The sequence below is a fragment of the Labrus mixtus genome, chromosome 13, assembly GCF_963584025.1.
Source record: "Labrus mixtus chromosome 13, fLabMix1.1, whole genome shotgun sequence".
In the NCBI taxonomy this organism is placed as follows: Eukaryota; Metazoa; Chordata; class Actinopteri; order Labriformes; family Labridae; genus Labrus; species Labrus mixtus.
In genome coordinates this window covers 11,488,188-11,504,890 of record NC_083624.1, presented here as the reverse complement: position 1 = coordinate 11,504,890, position 16,703 = coordinate 11,488,188, and the positions used below count along the sequence as shown (strand labels likewise).

General features: G+C 41.3%; 1 protein-coding gene across 1 annotated transcript in view; it reads right to left on the bottom strand.

Moving 5' to 3' along the window:
- thsd7ba (thrombospondin, type I, domain containing 7Ba) overlaps nucleotides 1-16,703 on the bottom strand; it is a 125,727-nt gene that overhangs the window by 90,639 nt on the left and 18,385 nt on the right. Inside the window, exon 4 of the mRNA XM_061053692.1 lies at nucleotides 66-915. Coding sequence (XP_060909675.1) covers nucleotides 66-915 — 850 coding nt within the window. The remainder of the gene's footprint in view (nucleotides 1-65; nucleotides 916-16,703) is intronic.

Below are 16,703 nucleotides of genomic sequence, written 5' to 3'. Positions count from 1 at the left end.
ATGCAATTTTTTCCTTCTTGTTGTGTGAGAAATGCATTATATTGCATCACTTGAAACTGGCTTACCTCAGCATAGAACTTTTGCCATCACTTCGTGTACAGCTGACTTGTCTTGTACGGTATCCCACCTCCAGTTCCCATGACATTGGGTGCCTGTGTGACAGAGACTGCTGTTGGTGCTGACGAACGGGGTGCTGAGAAACTTCTTTGTGCAGTGTGATTGTGTTGTTTTCAGAGCTGGTGTTGGAGTCCAATGTAGTCCTGTCTGTTACCAGGGCATCCTTGTGATGTAGGAGTCTGCAATGACTCCAAGCCCCTACTTTAAGGCTGTACTGGTATTCACTTTCTCCGATGGGGCAGTGAACAGTGGAAAAACAAGACCTTGTGTCAGTCAGGTTTGGGCAGGTTGCTCCACCATACAATGGTGTGGCCAGGACATATCGAGTCCTGTGTTGCAGGCCAGCACCACAAGTTTTGCTGCATCTTGACCAGGAGGTAAAGTCTGACACTACACAGTCCTGTGGGCAGGGGATGAGGCATGCCTGCTCTGCAGGGGGTTTTGGGGAAAAAAACTCACATATCCTTGCAGTGACGGTGGTACGATTTAAAGTGCGTACACAGTTGACTTTGCGCCCCTGAATGCCATGCTGTGCTGTAATACACTCAGTAGTTCGAAGATTGAGCTTGTTGAAAAAAAAAGGGACAAGAACACAGCGGCCCCAGTCTGACACCTCCCATTCAAAGAGGTTCTGGTGCCAGTCACAGACCTTAAAGCAGTCCTGTTGCCTTTCTGGCTTGTCTATGTGCTGGCAGTGAGAATAGTGGGTAGTCCAACCCTCTGTGTGGACACACCATATTGTCCTTGTCTGAACCCCACCAGAACCACATTTCTCCCCGATACACTGACCCCACTGCCCTGCAACCAAGAAAGGACACATGAAGAGAATATTTTCATTAAAACCTGGAACTTAAAAAAAATGCTTAAATTGCAACTTCCCGGCAGCTTGCAATCAAGTACAATTTGGCATCATTCAACTCTATGATCGCTTCATTCATTAATGAACTGGGGAAGAAAGTAACAAAATGTAATATATTGTGGACATCAACATATTAACTGATTAGTTCATTGGCCACAGAAAATTAGATTTATATCTAAACCATCTTAAGTGATCAATATGTAAAGCTGCAACCTTACTGTTCAGTAACATATTTTTGTAAGATATGTCTGTCTCTAACTTGCTTGACATAAACATTTTGAAAGCTCTTAAGATCTTCATTAATGCTCTGCAGTTGTTTTAATTTCATGAACCTTCATTAATTCAATCAAAATAAAGCTCTTAAACAATTTTACACTTATAGCATCTTGACATGATTCATTGAAGGTTTTTGAACATGAACTTGTTTTTAGTTAAAAAGAACCTTTGTGGTTTTCCACAAACTTACTTTTGCTACTTCACAGAACAGTCCTGAGAAGTTGAATTAAATTGAAGCCTGACAGTTGTGTTAAAAATAGAAAGGTTTTGAACAAAGTAGTCGGTCTACAGTCATGTTTGATTAGAAATGCTGTTCAGTCCTAGTTCCTATAGATAAACTGTGAAGTACTGTAAAAAAATTAAAACTATCAAATGTAGTTATTGGAGACACAAGTCATGAGAACATAAATATCAGTCATAGCAATTTTGGAAGCTTTGAATAATTCTGCCAGTCAATTGCAAATTGTATCCTTAAATGTGTTCAAGTTAAACAGTATGTCAGCACTATTAAGTAATTTTCATCATGTGCTTAATAATGCATATTATGAACAAATGACAAGTATACTGTAGCTATACTTAAGAATACTGATGTGAAATGCTATGAAACGTCTTAGTAAAATCCCTCCTGTTGTGAAGAAAACACACAAAATGACATTAAGTTAAATGAAAAAAACATTGTCAGTCCCAATACTGATATAATGAACAAACTCTAGCCTAAACAAGTTCAGATAGTGGGCCTGTTTAAAAAGAATACAACTGGAAGGGGACTTCCGGTTTGGTGAGAATGTGAGAGGGACGCCAGCCTCAGGCTCCCTTGCCAGTCTACTTAATCTTCTATGTTGTCCTTTATCCCAGACAACTTTGATTTTTGTTTCATTAACCTCCCCACGAGGCTGAAAAAGAAGCTATGCCTGAGTCCAGCGACCCTGCGGACATTAACATTGTTAGCATGCTAGTTGACTTTTAGACTAAAATTAAGCTTTGCAACAATGGAGGAGAAACTGGACAAAATACAGTTTGTAATAACAGAACACGGTCGCAAAACAGAACAAGGCTGCGGCCGTGGATTCGTGTATTACGGATACATTGCTATCAGGTGAAAGACCACATCATCAGAGAGACCTGCAAACAACTTGGTTAGCTTCAAAACCATGGTTTAACTGTACACATCTTCGAAGACTACACTCCGGAGGTGTTGGAACAGCGAGTGAAGTATCGAGATGTTATGTCGAAACTGTACTGTTTAGTCCTTAAACAGTCTATACCTGACTGACGATCACACTCCAGAACAGGGCTCGATAACAGTTCTCATCACCGCGTGAGGCCCAAATGTTTGCAGCCAACTACCAGCCAAAAGAAGAAGCTAACTAGCCTAGCTGCAAGATTGGCTAATGCCGATTGTGCACACAGTCTTGAACAATCTGTAATGAACAAAGACATTATTCCCACTAGTGAGTTTATCTTTGTCAGAAGACTGAGGATCTGTGTTTGTTTCTACCTCTGGGTCATACCAGCCTGGATTGTGCTTGCGGACTACAGTAACTTAAAGAGGACATATTACACCCATTTTTTCACCTTTTCAAACAGTTCCCTGTGGTCTAAATGAAACATATGTGCTATGCTTTGGTCAAAATGTAACATGAATCAAGCACCAGAGGAGGTTTGTGACCCTGTATAAACCAGCTCTCTCAGAACGCTCCGTTTTGGTGTGTGTGTCTCTTTAAATAAAATGAGCCTCATGCAGACTGCTACAAACAAAGGACTGGATGGGTTTATTCACATTTTGACTTAGGCTCATAATTCTGTTTAAGTAGCAGACCACCTTGAAGGTAATATACTGGTTTGTTATGTTGTTTTTGCTTTTCCTAATCTTTATGCAGAAGCCCTGGCTGATAACAGTTGAGTTGAGAAATTACACATGATTGCATGAGCCCTAAGCCGCTAATAGTAGTTTACTTTGTTAGTCTGGAACACTTGGGTGACAGTTTTCTAGGGGAGTATACTGAGGAGAAATAGGAAAGATAGGTAAATGTATCAAAGGAAGGAAAACTGCAAAAATATAGAGAATGTAATACAATTTTATCGGTCGCCAATTTTGATGAAAAAAAAGAACAAAAAAAAGACACATTAGATGGAATCGTTGGTTTTAAAAGGTATCAATGTAAATTCACTTTTTTTATTCTGGGTCCTGACTGCTTTAAAACATAATTTCAGTTAAACATGGCAAGACTAAAACAGAAAATATTGGGTTACACTTGCATCCTAAAATGGAAATGTAAGCCTTGCAGAAAAAAGATTTGAGCGGTAATCTACAGTTTTGCTTTACATCTTTCAGTGTAAACGCTGAGCTGCTGATTGAACTGCTATTAAGGTCGGTGATGGCTCTTCTTTTTTTTTTAAATAACCACTCCATCATCATCATGACCACATGTGCTTAATGGTGCTGTTTCATACTATGGCTGTATATGTGTTTGATTTATGGAGCTGTGATTGGGAGAGATTCAGCTGTCAGGCGAGCCAGCTAACACCAGCATTATTTCATCTCAAAAGCTCTGAATAATCACTGTCGATCCATCACCATCAGCTTCTACCTACACCTCAGGGGAGACCATTCACCAGCAGCTGCCTACTTTCCGTCGCATTTAGTTGCCATTCTTACCTCAAGGGAACAACAGTTCCCTTGGGGGCCCCTGCTGTATTTACTATTCCATTAACGTTCTAGAGTAAGGAAAAAATAACTTTTCAAGAGGCTGAGCAGACTTAAAGTATTTCCATTTTCAGAAGTGTTGAGCTGAACCCTTAGAGTGGACAAACGATAGCAAAACTATTCAGCAATTACAAGTATCACAAGACAAGAAATATCTACAATGCCCCAAAACCCGAACGGAAGAAGTACACAAATTAGTAAACAATCGCTTAAACACAAACGACAACACTCGATAATGAGAAAACTACAATCTTCAACATTTAATCTTCTGCCTCTGTGGTTCTTTTAATTACATTTGGATAATAGTTTTCCAAATTCATTTTGCTATTTTGGACACCAAAGACAGCTGGGGCCACAGTACAAAGTTGGGGTATAATTAGCAACATACATAAAAGGGTAATATGATTATTTTTTTTAAATAATTAAATGTGGCAAATTTCATCAGAGCTAAACATAAGTTATGTCCATAACCATGGATCCACGAGACAGAACAATGACCGTCACCACAGTCTTTACCATGAATGATACCATCCTTCTACCAAAATATCAACAAAATCATGTGACTGACCTTAGGGGGCTGGCCCCACAGCATATAAGCATCCGCGGCAGACACCTCTTCCTCTTGCCAGGAACGCCTCAGCCATTTCCGAGTGACTGGAGATGGTGACGTTCATCGTTTGGTCTCATAGATCAATAGTTATGGACATAATTTACGAACTCAGACCGTCCCAACGGTCTTTACCATGGATGAGTTGTGGCAACAATATTGCGAGGAACTTGTGATTCCATCTGATCATTTTGCTCAGCAGCTGACATAAAAACAGTGGAGCCGATTGCTGCAGAGGTCACATTGACTCAATAAAGTCTGGCGAAGGTGCATGGAGTACTCCATGACGCTGCCGCACACATGTCAATGACACTAACCTCCTTCAAAGCTGCTTGTGGAGTGAGTCCCCATACCCTCAGTGACAGGGAACCCCTGACATGAATAGGCCTAGTTTCAACAAGCCAGTGGGACAGGCACTGTCTAGACAGTGGATGGCCCAATCGCATATTACCATGACACACAAACATCTAAGTGTGTGCCTGCCTCAGATGCTGTGTATGACCCAACATATTCCCTCAGTGCTCTTACTGGGCACAGTGTATGAAGAGCTGTCCTCCTTGGCAGACTGGTTTAGTGTGAAATGCCAATTAGATAGCCTGATTCACTGTATGAGGGCTTCACCACCTTAGGAAGGAAAAACGGTTTCGTCGACAGAGACACCCCTACATTCTCAGGTTTCCACCTCAAGTATCACACTCACAGAAAGTGGCAGATGTAGCACACTTATTAAAAAGATTTATACATATTGAAATGATATGTATATGTTTTCCTTCCTTTGATACATTTATAAATATACAAATACAAATATAAAAAAGTGACATACAAATAAATAAACGTGTATTTGTAAATATGTTTTCAAGATTTGAAAATAAATGTGCTTGAGTTTGTGAGTGGATTCTGCATTTGTGGATCGCTTTTCTCGATGACGTAATTTTGAGACATTCTTACCGCACACTGCCATCCACAAATAAATACCCCCGAATTGCTGCTGAATTGATGTTTCCCTCTCAGTCAAGGGTGTTGTCCCAAATCAGTTTATCACGGAATACAGTAACACGCTTGATTGAAGATATGTCTCTGTACATTTACGAGCAAATAAGGGCAAAGGCTGCTTAATTTGCAGTGATGAGAGCACTGATATTTCAGATTCAGCGCAGCTTTTGCGGAGAGTGAGAACTTTGACATACCACAAGAGCTTGCTGGTATCGAGGCACAGTGCGGCACCACGAAAGCAGGGGATTTGTTTGCGGTTGTTGAGAGTCAGTCTAGGGGGGGAAAAACGGTTTCGGCTCGGGGAAAATGGAAGGGATTACCACGGATGTTGCACCTGCTATGGTTGGGAGGAGATCTAGCTTCACCACATTGGTTTTACAAGAGGTCAGCGAATGTACAGGCATGTTGGCAAAATACCACTACATCCTACACCAAGAACAGCTGTGTGCCAAATCCATAGGGCTGAGAGATTTGATGTGTGATGTTATCAAAACAGTCAACAATATACACTCAAAGGCCCTTTCCCACCGCCAGACAGCTCAAGGCTCTCTTAGAGTAGATGGATGCACAGTATGGTGATGTGCTGTATCACTACGAGATTAGGTGGCTGAGTTGCGGCAAAGTTCTGAAGCAATTTTTTGATCTGTGTCTGCAATCAGAGATTTTCTCGCCAGGAAGGACAGTGAAACTCAAATGCCCTTGGATAAAAAATTACTCTGTGACCTTGCTTTTCTGTTGGACATCACGGACCTGCTCAATGTGTTAAATGTTCAGCTTCAAGGAAAGGACCAAATCATCACACAGCTGTTTGACCACGTAAAAAGAGACCCCGTTTACAGGAGAGATTCTGAAAACGCGGTTTTCATGTTTGTGTGTGTACTGGGTGAAACAGAGTTTTAGGATCTCAAACGTCACAGTATGCGACAGAAAATGCTCAACCTCATGCGAGTGTCCTATGTTTAAAGTTTGTTTGGCTACTGATCATGGATGCTGTTAAGGTAGTACTCATTTTTACGTTTGAGCAAACGCTTTTGGCCTGTTTGCATTTGCAAACACAACTGCTCTATTATATTAAGGATATTAAATCACATGATATTAATTTACCGTTTTCAAAGGAACAGGAAGTCGCTCGTGTTATTCATTGTTGTTGATTCTGAGGATTCTGATTGGCTTGAATGGCATTAGCCTTCTCGTTACTCTGCCGCATATAGGTTTGGCATAGTTATGATGGCACTCAATGGCGTATTTATGCGGGTTCAAGTAAGCGAAAACTATTTGGAAAACAATCTGGTGTGTATGACATTGCTAATTATCAGTATTGAAAACTGAGGGGGGGGGGGATATTTGTTTCTGTAAATACCCAGCTATGTGTAAATGTGGCCTGAGTATGCTGCACTTCTCAGCCACCGAGCCCAGGAGTTTGACATAAGCTTTGAGGACTTCAGGGACAGTTCAGCTGTTTTCCCAGCCCTTCATCATCAGTGGGGACTGATGTGGGGGATAGTGAGTGATGACCTTCAGATGGAGCTGATTGACTTTCAGTGTGACTCTGAGCTCAAAAAGAAATTCAACTCTCTCCACCTGAGTGACTTCTACAAGTGTGTCCCAGCAGACAGGTACCTTAAGATGCTCTACCTCTTTGGCAACACCTATCTCTGTGAACTGACTTTCAGTCTTGTGAACTTGAACAGGAATAGGCTCAGAAGCTCACTTACTGACACTCACTTGCAGAACATCCTCACCATGTCAGTGAGTCCGTGAGTCTAACATTGACAGACTTCTGAAAGGCAAGGACCAGATGCATGTGTCTCACTAGTGGTCTGGTCACTGACATTGCAGTTAGTCATTCACTGGATAAGTTGAGAACTGAATACTTAACCTGCACTTGAAAATGTAAATGCACGGCGGCTGGCTTGTTAAATAAACTTACTTAGCAAAGTATTTCCTTCAACAGGGACACCACCTCCAGTGACGTTAACAGAATATAACATTCTGAATGTTAAGCGATAGGCTATTCTGCTTTTTTAAACTCCATTTAAAACATTATCACTATGTAATCTTACATTAATAATGATCTGGAGTGCGAGTTCACTGTAGCGCTCTACACTTCTTCAGAAGAACAGCTGTGAAAAGGAGGGGAGGGAGGGAGAAGAAAGGCCTGCGCACTGTGCAGCTCGTGACGGATGCTTCGCTGACATTCGCTGAACAGCTGTTGCTCTGTGCTTTGTGTAAATTTTCCAAATATTAAAAAAAAAAAAAAAGAATTAACATTTAAACGGTTAGCGATTTTATTAATCTTTTAGTGTTTTGTAAACGTTTAGCGTTCAAACATTTAGAAGCCACACCACTACTTACCTCCCATGAAAAATGTACTGAACATGTAGAATATTTTCATAAATGGAAAGAGCTGGATGTAAGATTGGCATCGCCATACACAATAGATGCACAGAGTCAACAGAGACTGGCTGCCTAAACAATACATTTGCTAAATGTATTGCAGCCCTTGATAAGTCTCAACAGAGTAACGGCCATGCAAAACCTGGTACTCCATGGAGGCGCGGATAGATTGTATGAGCATAGCAATATATGTTTGTTATTCAGCCATACTCTGTGCGCGCTGCGATCTGTCTACGGTTTTGCTCTGTCGGACGGCAGAGCCCGAAATGTAACAACGACCGGAAATGTTACAAAAGAAATGTAATAAAACCAAAAATGTAAAAACTTCTCAATAATATAACAAGAGAAGCCCAAAACGTAATAACTTCTTGCCTCAATATTTTTCTCCTAAGAGTGTAATAATTCTATTAAATCATAGAGTGAGTCAATAGTTTATGGATTAAAGGGCTTATTGCTTGAATGTAGTGTGTCATACGAAACTGCCCCCGTCCCCCATATATACATAATCACATTAGAATTTTAATGAAAACAGATAAACAACAACAATTGAAAGAGTTTGGTAGAGTTGTCGTCTCTCAACCGGAAGGTCGCGGGTTCCTCCAGCCACATGGCCGATGTGTCCTTCGGCAAGACACTTAACCCCGAATTGCTCCCGCTGATTTGTCAGCGGCGTATGATTGCGTATGAATGGGATAAGTTACTTCTGATGGTCTCACTACATAGCAACCTCTGCCATCAGTGTGTGAATGGGTGTGAATGGGTAGGTGTGACATGCGCTGTAAAAGCACTTCGAGTAGTCAGAGACTACAAACTCAAGTCCATTTACCATCAACTATTTAGTTGGACTGCATTGTCTTGTAGTTGCAACACTTCTATACATAATCATACTATCAGCTTAATTTACACCTAAATCATTTTTTTACAATAATTCTGTGAAGATCCCTATGTAAAATCATGAACACATACTAAAAAAAGGAGGGCTGCTTCAAGACCCAGGGGTGCAAACTTTGCCGTTTTGGATCCCAAATAGGTCATTTGTGTGATTCATTTAGATCTGCAATAAAAATATTTGGAGGGAGGTGGGGGCAAATCTGCGACGCAAGCTGTCATGCTGTCACTGCATTATGATGCTCTCTCAGACTCTTGCCCTGAGAGCTACTTGCATAGTTACTGCCCTTCACATCACCCCTTACTAGAACATGGTAAGCCCTGTTCTGCAAATTCATCCCATTTATAAAAAGGGACTCAAGGTTGGGAGCAAGGGTTTTTCATGTTTCACTGAAGCTTTATCAAAAAATTAGAACAGAACATATATATAGACAAGAAATTGTGTTTTTCTTAGTCGGTCTGAATGCTTAACATTTCTGAATGCTAAAATTGTCTGTAAATTAACATTTTAAAGCTGATATTTAAAATAAATAAAAAATCTTTTCTGGGGCATGCCCCCCTAAATTACGCAGGAGAGTAGAGGAAAGGAAACCAGGGCATTTATTCAACTCTGGAACAACATGCTCAGGAACAGAGATGAGAGCCTCTGTTTTATCAGTGTTCAACTGGAAAAAATCCATTGACATCCATGCAGTTCACACAGTCAAGCCAAAAAGACAACTTAGACACATTTTGGGGTTTAAAAGACATGTACAACTGTCATCTGCATGACAATTATAGGACACATCTGTAAAAGTTCTTATAAGATGCCCCAGAGGGAGCAGATACAATAAAAACAACAGAGGGCCCAAAACAGACCCTTGAGGAACACCACAAGATAGGGGTTCTACAGACGAAGCATGTTTACCAAAGAACGAGGTAAATGAGGATGATCTGTCAGATAAATATGAAGAGAACCTGTTCCAGAGAAACCAACCCACTGCTTGAGTCTCTCAACCTCACAGTCAAAAGCCGCACTGAGGTCTAGGAGGACCAGGACTGAGCATTCTCCAGCATCCGCCTGGATCAGCAGGTCAATTGTGACCCTAAGAAGAGCAGTTTCCGTTGAATGACTCTGGCGGAAACCGGACTGAAATGTATCTAAAATGTCGTGCTCAACCAAGACAGATGAAAACTTGTTAGTGTAACCAGGTTAAAATGATATCCTTATTTTATATTTGAAACTTCACCAAATCCTGATAAACATTGAAGACATTTCTGTTTTAACATGTTTAATGTGTGTTTTGTGGCTCACCGACGCTCAACTGTTAATATAATATCTGTACTGTCACTTCGTAGGTCGTAGTGTGTGTGATTGTAGTGTCAGTGTTGTGCTTCTCTCAGTCCACACTAGGCTCACTGAGAGAAGGTAAGGCTAATTAGCTCTGCTCATGGTTAAGCCCTATTTCTCATTATAAACAATGCAAAATGCAGCAGTTTGCAATTATAAGTTACTCTTTAAGTTTGTGAACATGTAGAAGAGTTGTGTTTTAAATGTAGACTTTGTAAATGCACTTTATAAAGTTTATTAGCAGACACATGTTTCCAAGTGCTACAGGGTTTCCTGTGTGTTTATCTGCTAACAGGGGACTGGAGACCTGCGTGTGTAGGAGAGACTGCATGTTACAGAGACTTAAGTATTTATTCTTTGACTTGTGCAGGTATGTGCATTTTATGTGTATTTTATATGTTCACTGTTTGCATAAATAATTATGCTGATTGTAATTCATGTGCTGCAAATGCATTTAGCTTTCAAATAATTTAATTTCATCTAGTGTTACATTTTATTTAAAAACATTAATGCTGTTAAAAACAGAAGCTGAGCTTTGTTAAACATGCATTATTTGCTTGTATAAATTAAAAGTCAGTCAGTTTAGGCTCACTGAGAGAAGGGGACTGGAGACCTGCGTGTGTAGGAGAGACTGCATGTTACAAAGACTTAAAGGGCCCATATTATGTTTTTTCTGGTTTTATATGCTCTTTAGTGTGTTTTCCATGTGTCCTGTGCATGTTTAGGCACATCTGTTTGCAAAAATTCAGTCCACAGAAACACGGCTTCTCCTACATCCTCCTGTTAGCTGCAGCATTAGCTGCATGTAACGCTTGGTTCTAGCCCCCCTCGATAAAAATTTGTCAGTGTGACGTCTTGTCAGTGTGAGATCACTGATCTAAGCCCATTGGCTCGTTATGGCAAGCCCAGCAGCTCATGTTGTATGCCCATTAACTTCTGTGGCACGCCCACGGTATGCCATAGCCTGCAGTAGCACAGTAGTGCTAAGGTGCTAACGTTTTTGCTCCCCGGCCCTCTGAGCCAGAGTGGCTGAGCGACTGACCAATTACGGCAGAGCCGACAGGCCGACCAATCAAATCAGACTTGGCACACGTGGGGACTCTGAACCTGGGCACTTCAGAGCCTTAGAGAGAGAGTCAGATGCATGGAGTGGCAGTACATGAAAACAGACACTTTTTTCGAACTTTAGCTATTGTGAACATACTTTAGTAGGTACATACAGTAGATTAAATATATGAACCCCAAAAAGGGCATAATATGGGCTCTTTAAGTTCACATTAAATGAGAAACCAGTAGAAGTTTGTGGTCTGAGTCTTTCTCCCGTCAAAACAACAACAGAACACAAAGCAGAAAACACGACCAGTAACGGATGTGCACCCAGTGAGGTTTAGAAGTTCAGCAGGACAGGCACACCCGTTACATTAGCAACCACTTTTCCTAGGACCTTTGAAATAAAAGGCAATTTGGATATAGGCCTGTAGTTCTCAGGGAGAGAGGGGTCAAGATTTGTTTTTTTCAAAAGCGGTTGAACAGCAGCATGTTTGAAAGAGGATGGAACCAGACCAGATATTAAAGGTCCCATATTATGCTTTTTCTGGTTTTATATGCCCTTTAGTGTGTTTTCCAAGTGTCCTGTGCATGTTTAGGCACATCTATGTGCAAAAATTAAAAGTCCGCGGAAACGCGGCTTCTCCTACCTCCTCCTGTTAGCTGTAGCATTAGCTGCATGTAACGCTCGGTTCTAGCCCACCTCGATAAAAATGTGTCCGTCCGACGTCATTGTCAGTGTGAGATCACTGATCTAAGTCCATTGGCTCGTTGTGGCAAGCCCTGCAGCTCATGTTGAAATTTCCAAGACGCGTGCTGAGCAACTGACCAATAATGACAGAGCGGATCGGCAGACCAATCAGAGCAGACTTGGCCCCCGTGGGGTCTAACAGTCTGGGCTCAACAGAGTGCAGCTGACGGACTCAGAGTGTAGAGGGAGCAAGGAGGAGCAGTACATGAAAACAGACACTTTTTTTGGACTTTAGCTATTGTAAACGTACAAAAGTAGGTACATACAGTAGATTAAATATATGAACCCCAAAAAGGGCATAATATGGGCTCTTTAATGAGTTATTGATTGTAGAGAGTAGATATGGCCCAGTTGAGTCTATAACTTTTTTTAAGCTGAGGAGTGGGTATGATGTGAAGGAAACTGGAAGATGTTTCCATGCCACCTAGAATTTTTGTCAGTTAATGTAAAGAGACCGTGGAAAAGTTCTCCAAAATTGGTGGCCGAGAAGGACAATGTAATGGAGGGCAAAATTAGGGAATAATATTCAAACAAATGTCATTTATTTTCCTCATAAAAAAATAAAGAAAATCATTGCACACATTAACAGAGGACATTGTAACAGAAAGTGCAGGAGGAGACACAATTTTGCTTATTGTGTCAAAAAGTACTTTTGACACAATAAGTACAATTGCGACAACTGTTTGGGACTAGATTTGCAAAATATGTAGCTCTGGCATCCTTGACCATATAATTACATTCCGTTAGGAGCTCTTTTAAGTTACCATAAAAGACTTGCAAGTGGGTGGATTTCCACCGTCGCTCCATTTTACGACAGATACGTTTTAATGAACGAATACTGTCATCCATCCAAGGAAAAGAAGATTTAACAGGAGCCAGCCTAGTTTTTACAGGCGCAATTTCGTCTAAGATAGACAGACAGGGCTCATTGAAAAACTGCAGTGAACAATCAACATCACCATCTGGTAGCATAAACGAGCCAGAAATAAAAGCGTCAGAAAAGTCAGTAGCAGAGTGACACACGTTTAAAACACACGAGTGAATCTCACGGGTACCCGTTAAAACATCCACATCTAAAGAAAGGTTAAATGAAACACATTTATGATCAGAAATAAAAATGTCCTCATTAAAACAGCATCAGCGTTTAAACCAAGAGTAAAAACCAAGTCCAGAGTATGTCTTCTGACGTGTAAGACCCCGTACATGCTGCGTTACATTAAAATTCTCAGTGTTGTTCATGAAACTGGAGGCTATCATCATCAATGTGAATGTTAAAGTCACCAAGAATTACAAATTTAGACAGCTTAATCGACAACGAAAAAGATCATTAAATTCATTCAGAAATTAGCTATTTGGGCAAAGTGGATGGTAAATTAAAAGACATAAAAATGATTTGACCGTCCAATAGTTAGTTTGTAGTTCAAAGGAAGAAAACTGCTCAACAGCCTAAACAAAAAGCTGCTTTTAAAAACTGCAGCCAGTCCTCCACGCGGCCTGTCATCCTCGGCGAGCTGAAGAACGTGTAATCCGCTATGGACAGAGTTCGAGGAGCGGAACGTGTTCCATGTTCTTCTGCCAAGTTTCAGTAATAAAGAAGAAGTCTAGCTTCTTGGACTGGATCGTAATGGAGCGATTATTCACGAGTGTAGTCCCCTCGCCAGAAGAAGCGGGGGGTAAGGTGCACATCTAGCGGGGAGACGCTGCGTCGCACAGGTAAACTCTGTTTACCGGAGGGGGAACCATCGCACCGGGATAGCCAGGAAGGATGGGACGGAGACATGATTTCCAGCCATGGGCAGGTGGAGGTAACTCCGTGGATCTGTGGGAGAGATGAAGGTGAAACTCATCAGAAACGAACTGCGCCTTTTTCCGACAACTCCTCGCTTCCACAGCCGGCTCAGCTTCTCCTGGATCCCAGCCCTTTTCCCTCGCTTTCTCCGGTGATGCGGCGAGAGCTTCGTTGGTGGTTGCCACTTCCAGGATCAACGGCAACCAGCTTGAACGGAGGTAACACATACTCCTGGCTGTCAGCCCATTGTAATGGAGAGCTATGATCCACCATGGACGATCTGATCAATAAGAGAGTCTGACGATGATAGACTCGAGAAGGAAGACCATCGTTGACGAGTAGAAGGACAAACAACAGTATACATAGGACAGGTAGAACAGTTAAGGTAAGCAGGCAGAGGCCAAGCCGAACACAGGCACCATCATGCCACGTCAGGCAGGTGCTCCTCCTCAGAGGTGAAGGAGTCTGGCTGCAGACCTCCACTGTCAGACCCTACCTCTGCAGACCTCCACTGTGAGACCCTACCTCTGCAGACCTCCACTGTCAGACCCTACCTCTGCAGACCTCCACTGTGAGACCATACCTCTGCAGACCTCCACTGTGAGACGCCGCCACTGTCAGGACAGGAAATGCACGCAAATAAAATTGGTTTGCACTTCCGGTTTAGCGTTTTACGGGTAGTCCTATGGTCTTGACCGATATGAATGCACATAAAATATTTCCAAATAAAATTGGATAGTAACATCCGGTTAAAGCGTTTTATTATTTTATTCATGTGTAAAAGATTACTGAACATCGTGTGCAGAATGGATTCAGGCAAACCCACATTTATTTGCAGCCACAGTGGACTTGCCTGGCGCCCTGCCGATGGGAGAAAAGGTGATTGCAGAGGCTGTAAAGCAGTTTGCCAAGCTCTGGGTTGAGGAAACGCGAGAGACCATTGAAGATGAGAGGGAAGAAATCATGGAGTTCATTCAAGTTCATCTCAGGGTGCTCTGGTAAGTCTCTAAAGACTCTTCAACTAGTCCAGAACGCTGCAGCTCGTGTACTGACTAAAACTAGGAAAAGGGACCACATTACATTACACATTACATCCTGTGTTGGCTTCTCTGCACTGGCTCCCTATACAATCTAGAATATAATTTAAAATCCTTCTTCTCACTTACAAAGCTCTAAATGGCCAGGCACCATCTTATCTTAAGGAGCTACTAGTGGCTCTACTACTTAGGCTCCTCGAGATCGTTGGTTGACGGCCTGCCAGGTTATCTTCGAGGTGTGCAGTATAACGATCTTAGATTGTGAAGGATTTGAACTTGCTGACGATCTGCCAAAGCAGAGAGATGGTAGAACCGGGCTTAAATGTGTTTATTATATCATGCTGCAGTTTATGTTCGGACAAAGACATGTCTCCCCCCCTCCTTTTTTGCTACACAGCGGTGAAAACGAAAACGAAACTTAAGAGTAAGTCCGCAAAAACGACTCCAAACAACTCCAACTGTTCTGATATTTTTCCAAACGTGAGCAACAGTTAACTTATCTGCATAGTTTGCACAGTTAAGGTTTACATCTCGGATAGTGACACAAGAAACTGTTTAAAGAGCCGGAGAGACGGTAACAGTCAGACAGAGCGGAGCTTAGTCAGTGATGGGAGATATAACACCAGTGTTTAAAATGCTGCTGTTGGTGTTTTCTGCTCTCTCTCAGTTTTTAAAAGTTACTAACAAGCCTCTCCACCCGAAGCTCACCTGTTGTGATAACCAAATTTATAGGGATTAGGCTAAACGTTACACGTTGTGTGCAGCAGGCAGGTGAGAGTGAGTAACCATGGTGACTGTCTGTCTGTCAATCAACGATGTCCCGCCCCCTCTATGAATTAAACTCTTCTTTCTGTAAAACTTACTTTGATCATGTGTCAAAGAATGAACACATTCTGTATTATGTTTGATTATAAACAAAACTAAAGTTAGTCCAATGATGTCATAAAAAACAACAAAGGCTGCAGAGCCAGCAGGAAGCTACAGCTGTAGGAACTCTGTAGGGCTAAAATAGAACAGAAACACAAGAACTCGAAGTCTACATGTTTTTAAATAAATGTATCACTGCGTGCAAATATACCTGATGAACATAAAAAGAGGACAAATTATTAAATCATAATTTCAAAGTGGTGTAGAAAAACCTTCAAATTGTGCATAAATATTGATCAAATCAAGGGAAAGACGTTTCTGGTACTAAAAATGTTCTGGGTTGGAGACCTCCAGACCTCCTACAAAGATGTTTTTCAAATAGACTAAACTTATCAGAACAGTTTTTGTGCATTTAAAAACATTATACAGGGAAATACGTTTGGTTGAACCGGTCAGTAACTTGCAAATTAGTCTTAAGATCAGTATGAAAAAAACTGTGATAAAATCGTGATCGTGATTTTGCCCAAAAAAAATTGTGATATGATATTTTTTCCATATCACCCACTTCTAGGTTATCTATATATCCAAAGCAAATAATTGCTAATCTCAAAACAAAGTTTGCCAGGTGCTGGCTGCGGTGAAGCCCTCCACTGACAAAACAATCAAAAACAAACCGAGAACTCTCGGGATCTTGACCTCACATTATTAAACCACAAAAAAACATCCTAGCGGATCACCAGCAGACGGTGTAGTTCAACAATTTTATAAGAAATTAAATTCTTTCCCTTCTTTCAGACATTTTTCCCCCAAGAGATCTTACACTAATGTTGCAAACAGTTTAATACAAAATAAATCTCTTAAACAAGCATAAATATGTCCACTAAAAAATTTTAAGCAGTTAAAGGACTTGAGCATAAGTAGTGCTTTTCTAATGTTCTGACTACTCAAAGCTCCATCACACCGCAGGTCACACCTACACATTCACACGCTGATGGCAGAGATTGATAAGTAAAGTGACCATCAAAGGTAACTAATCAA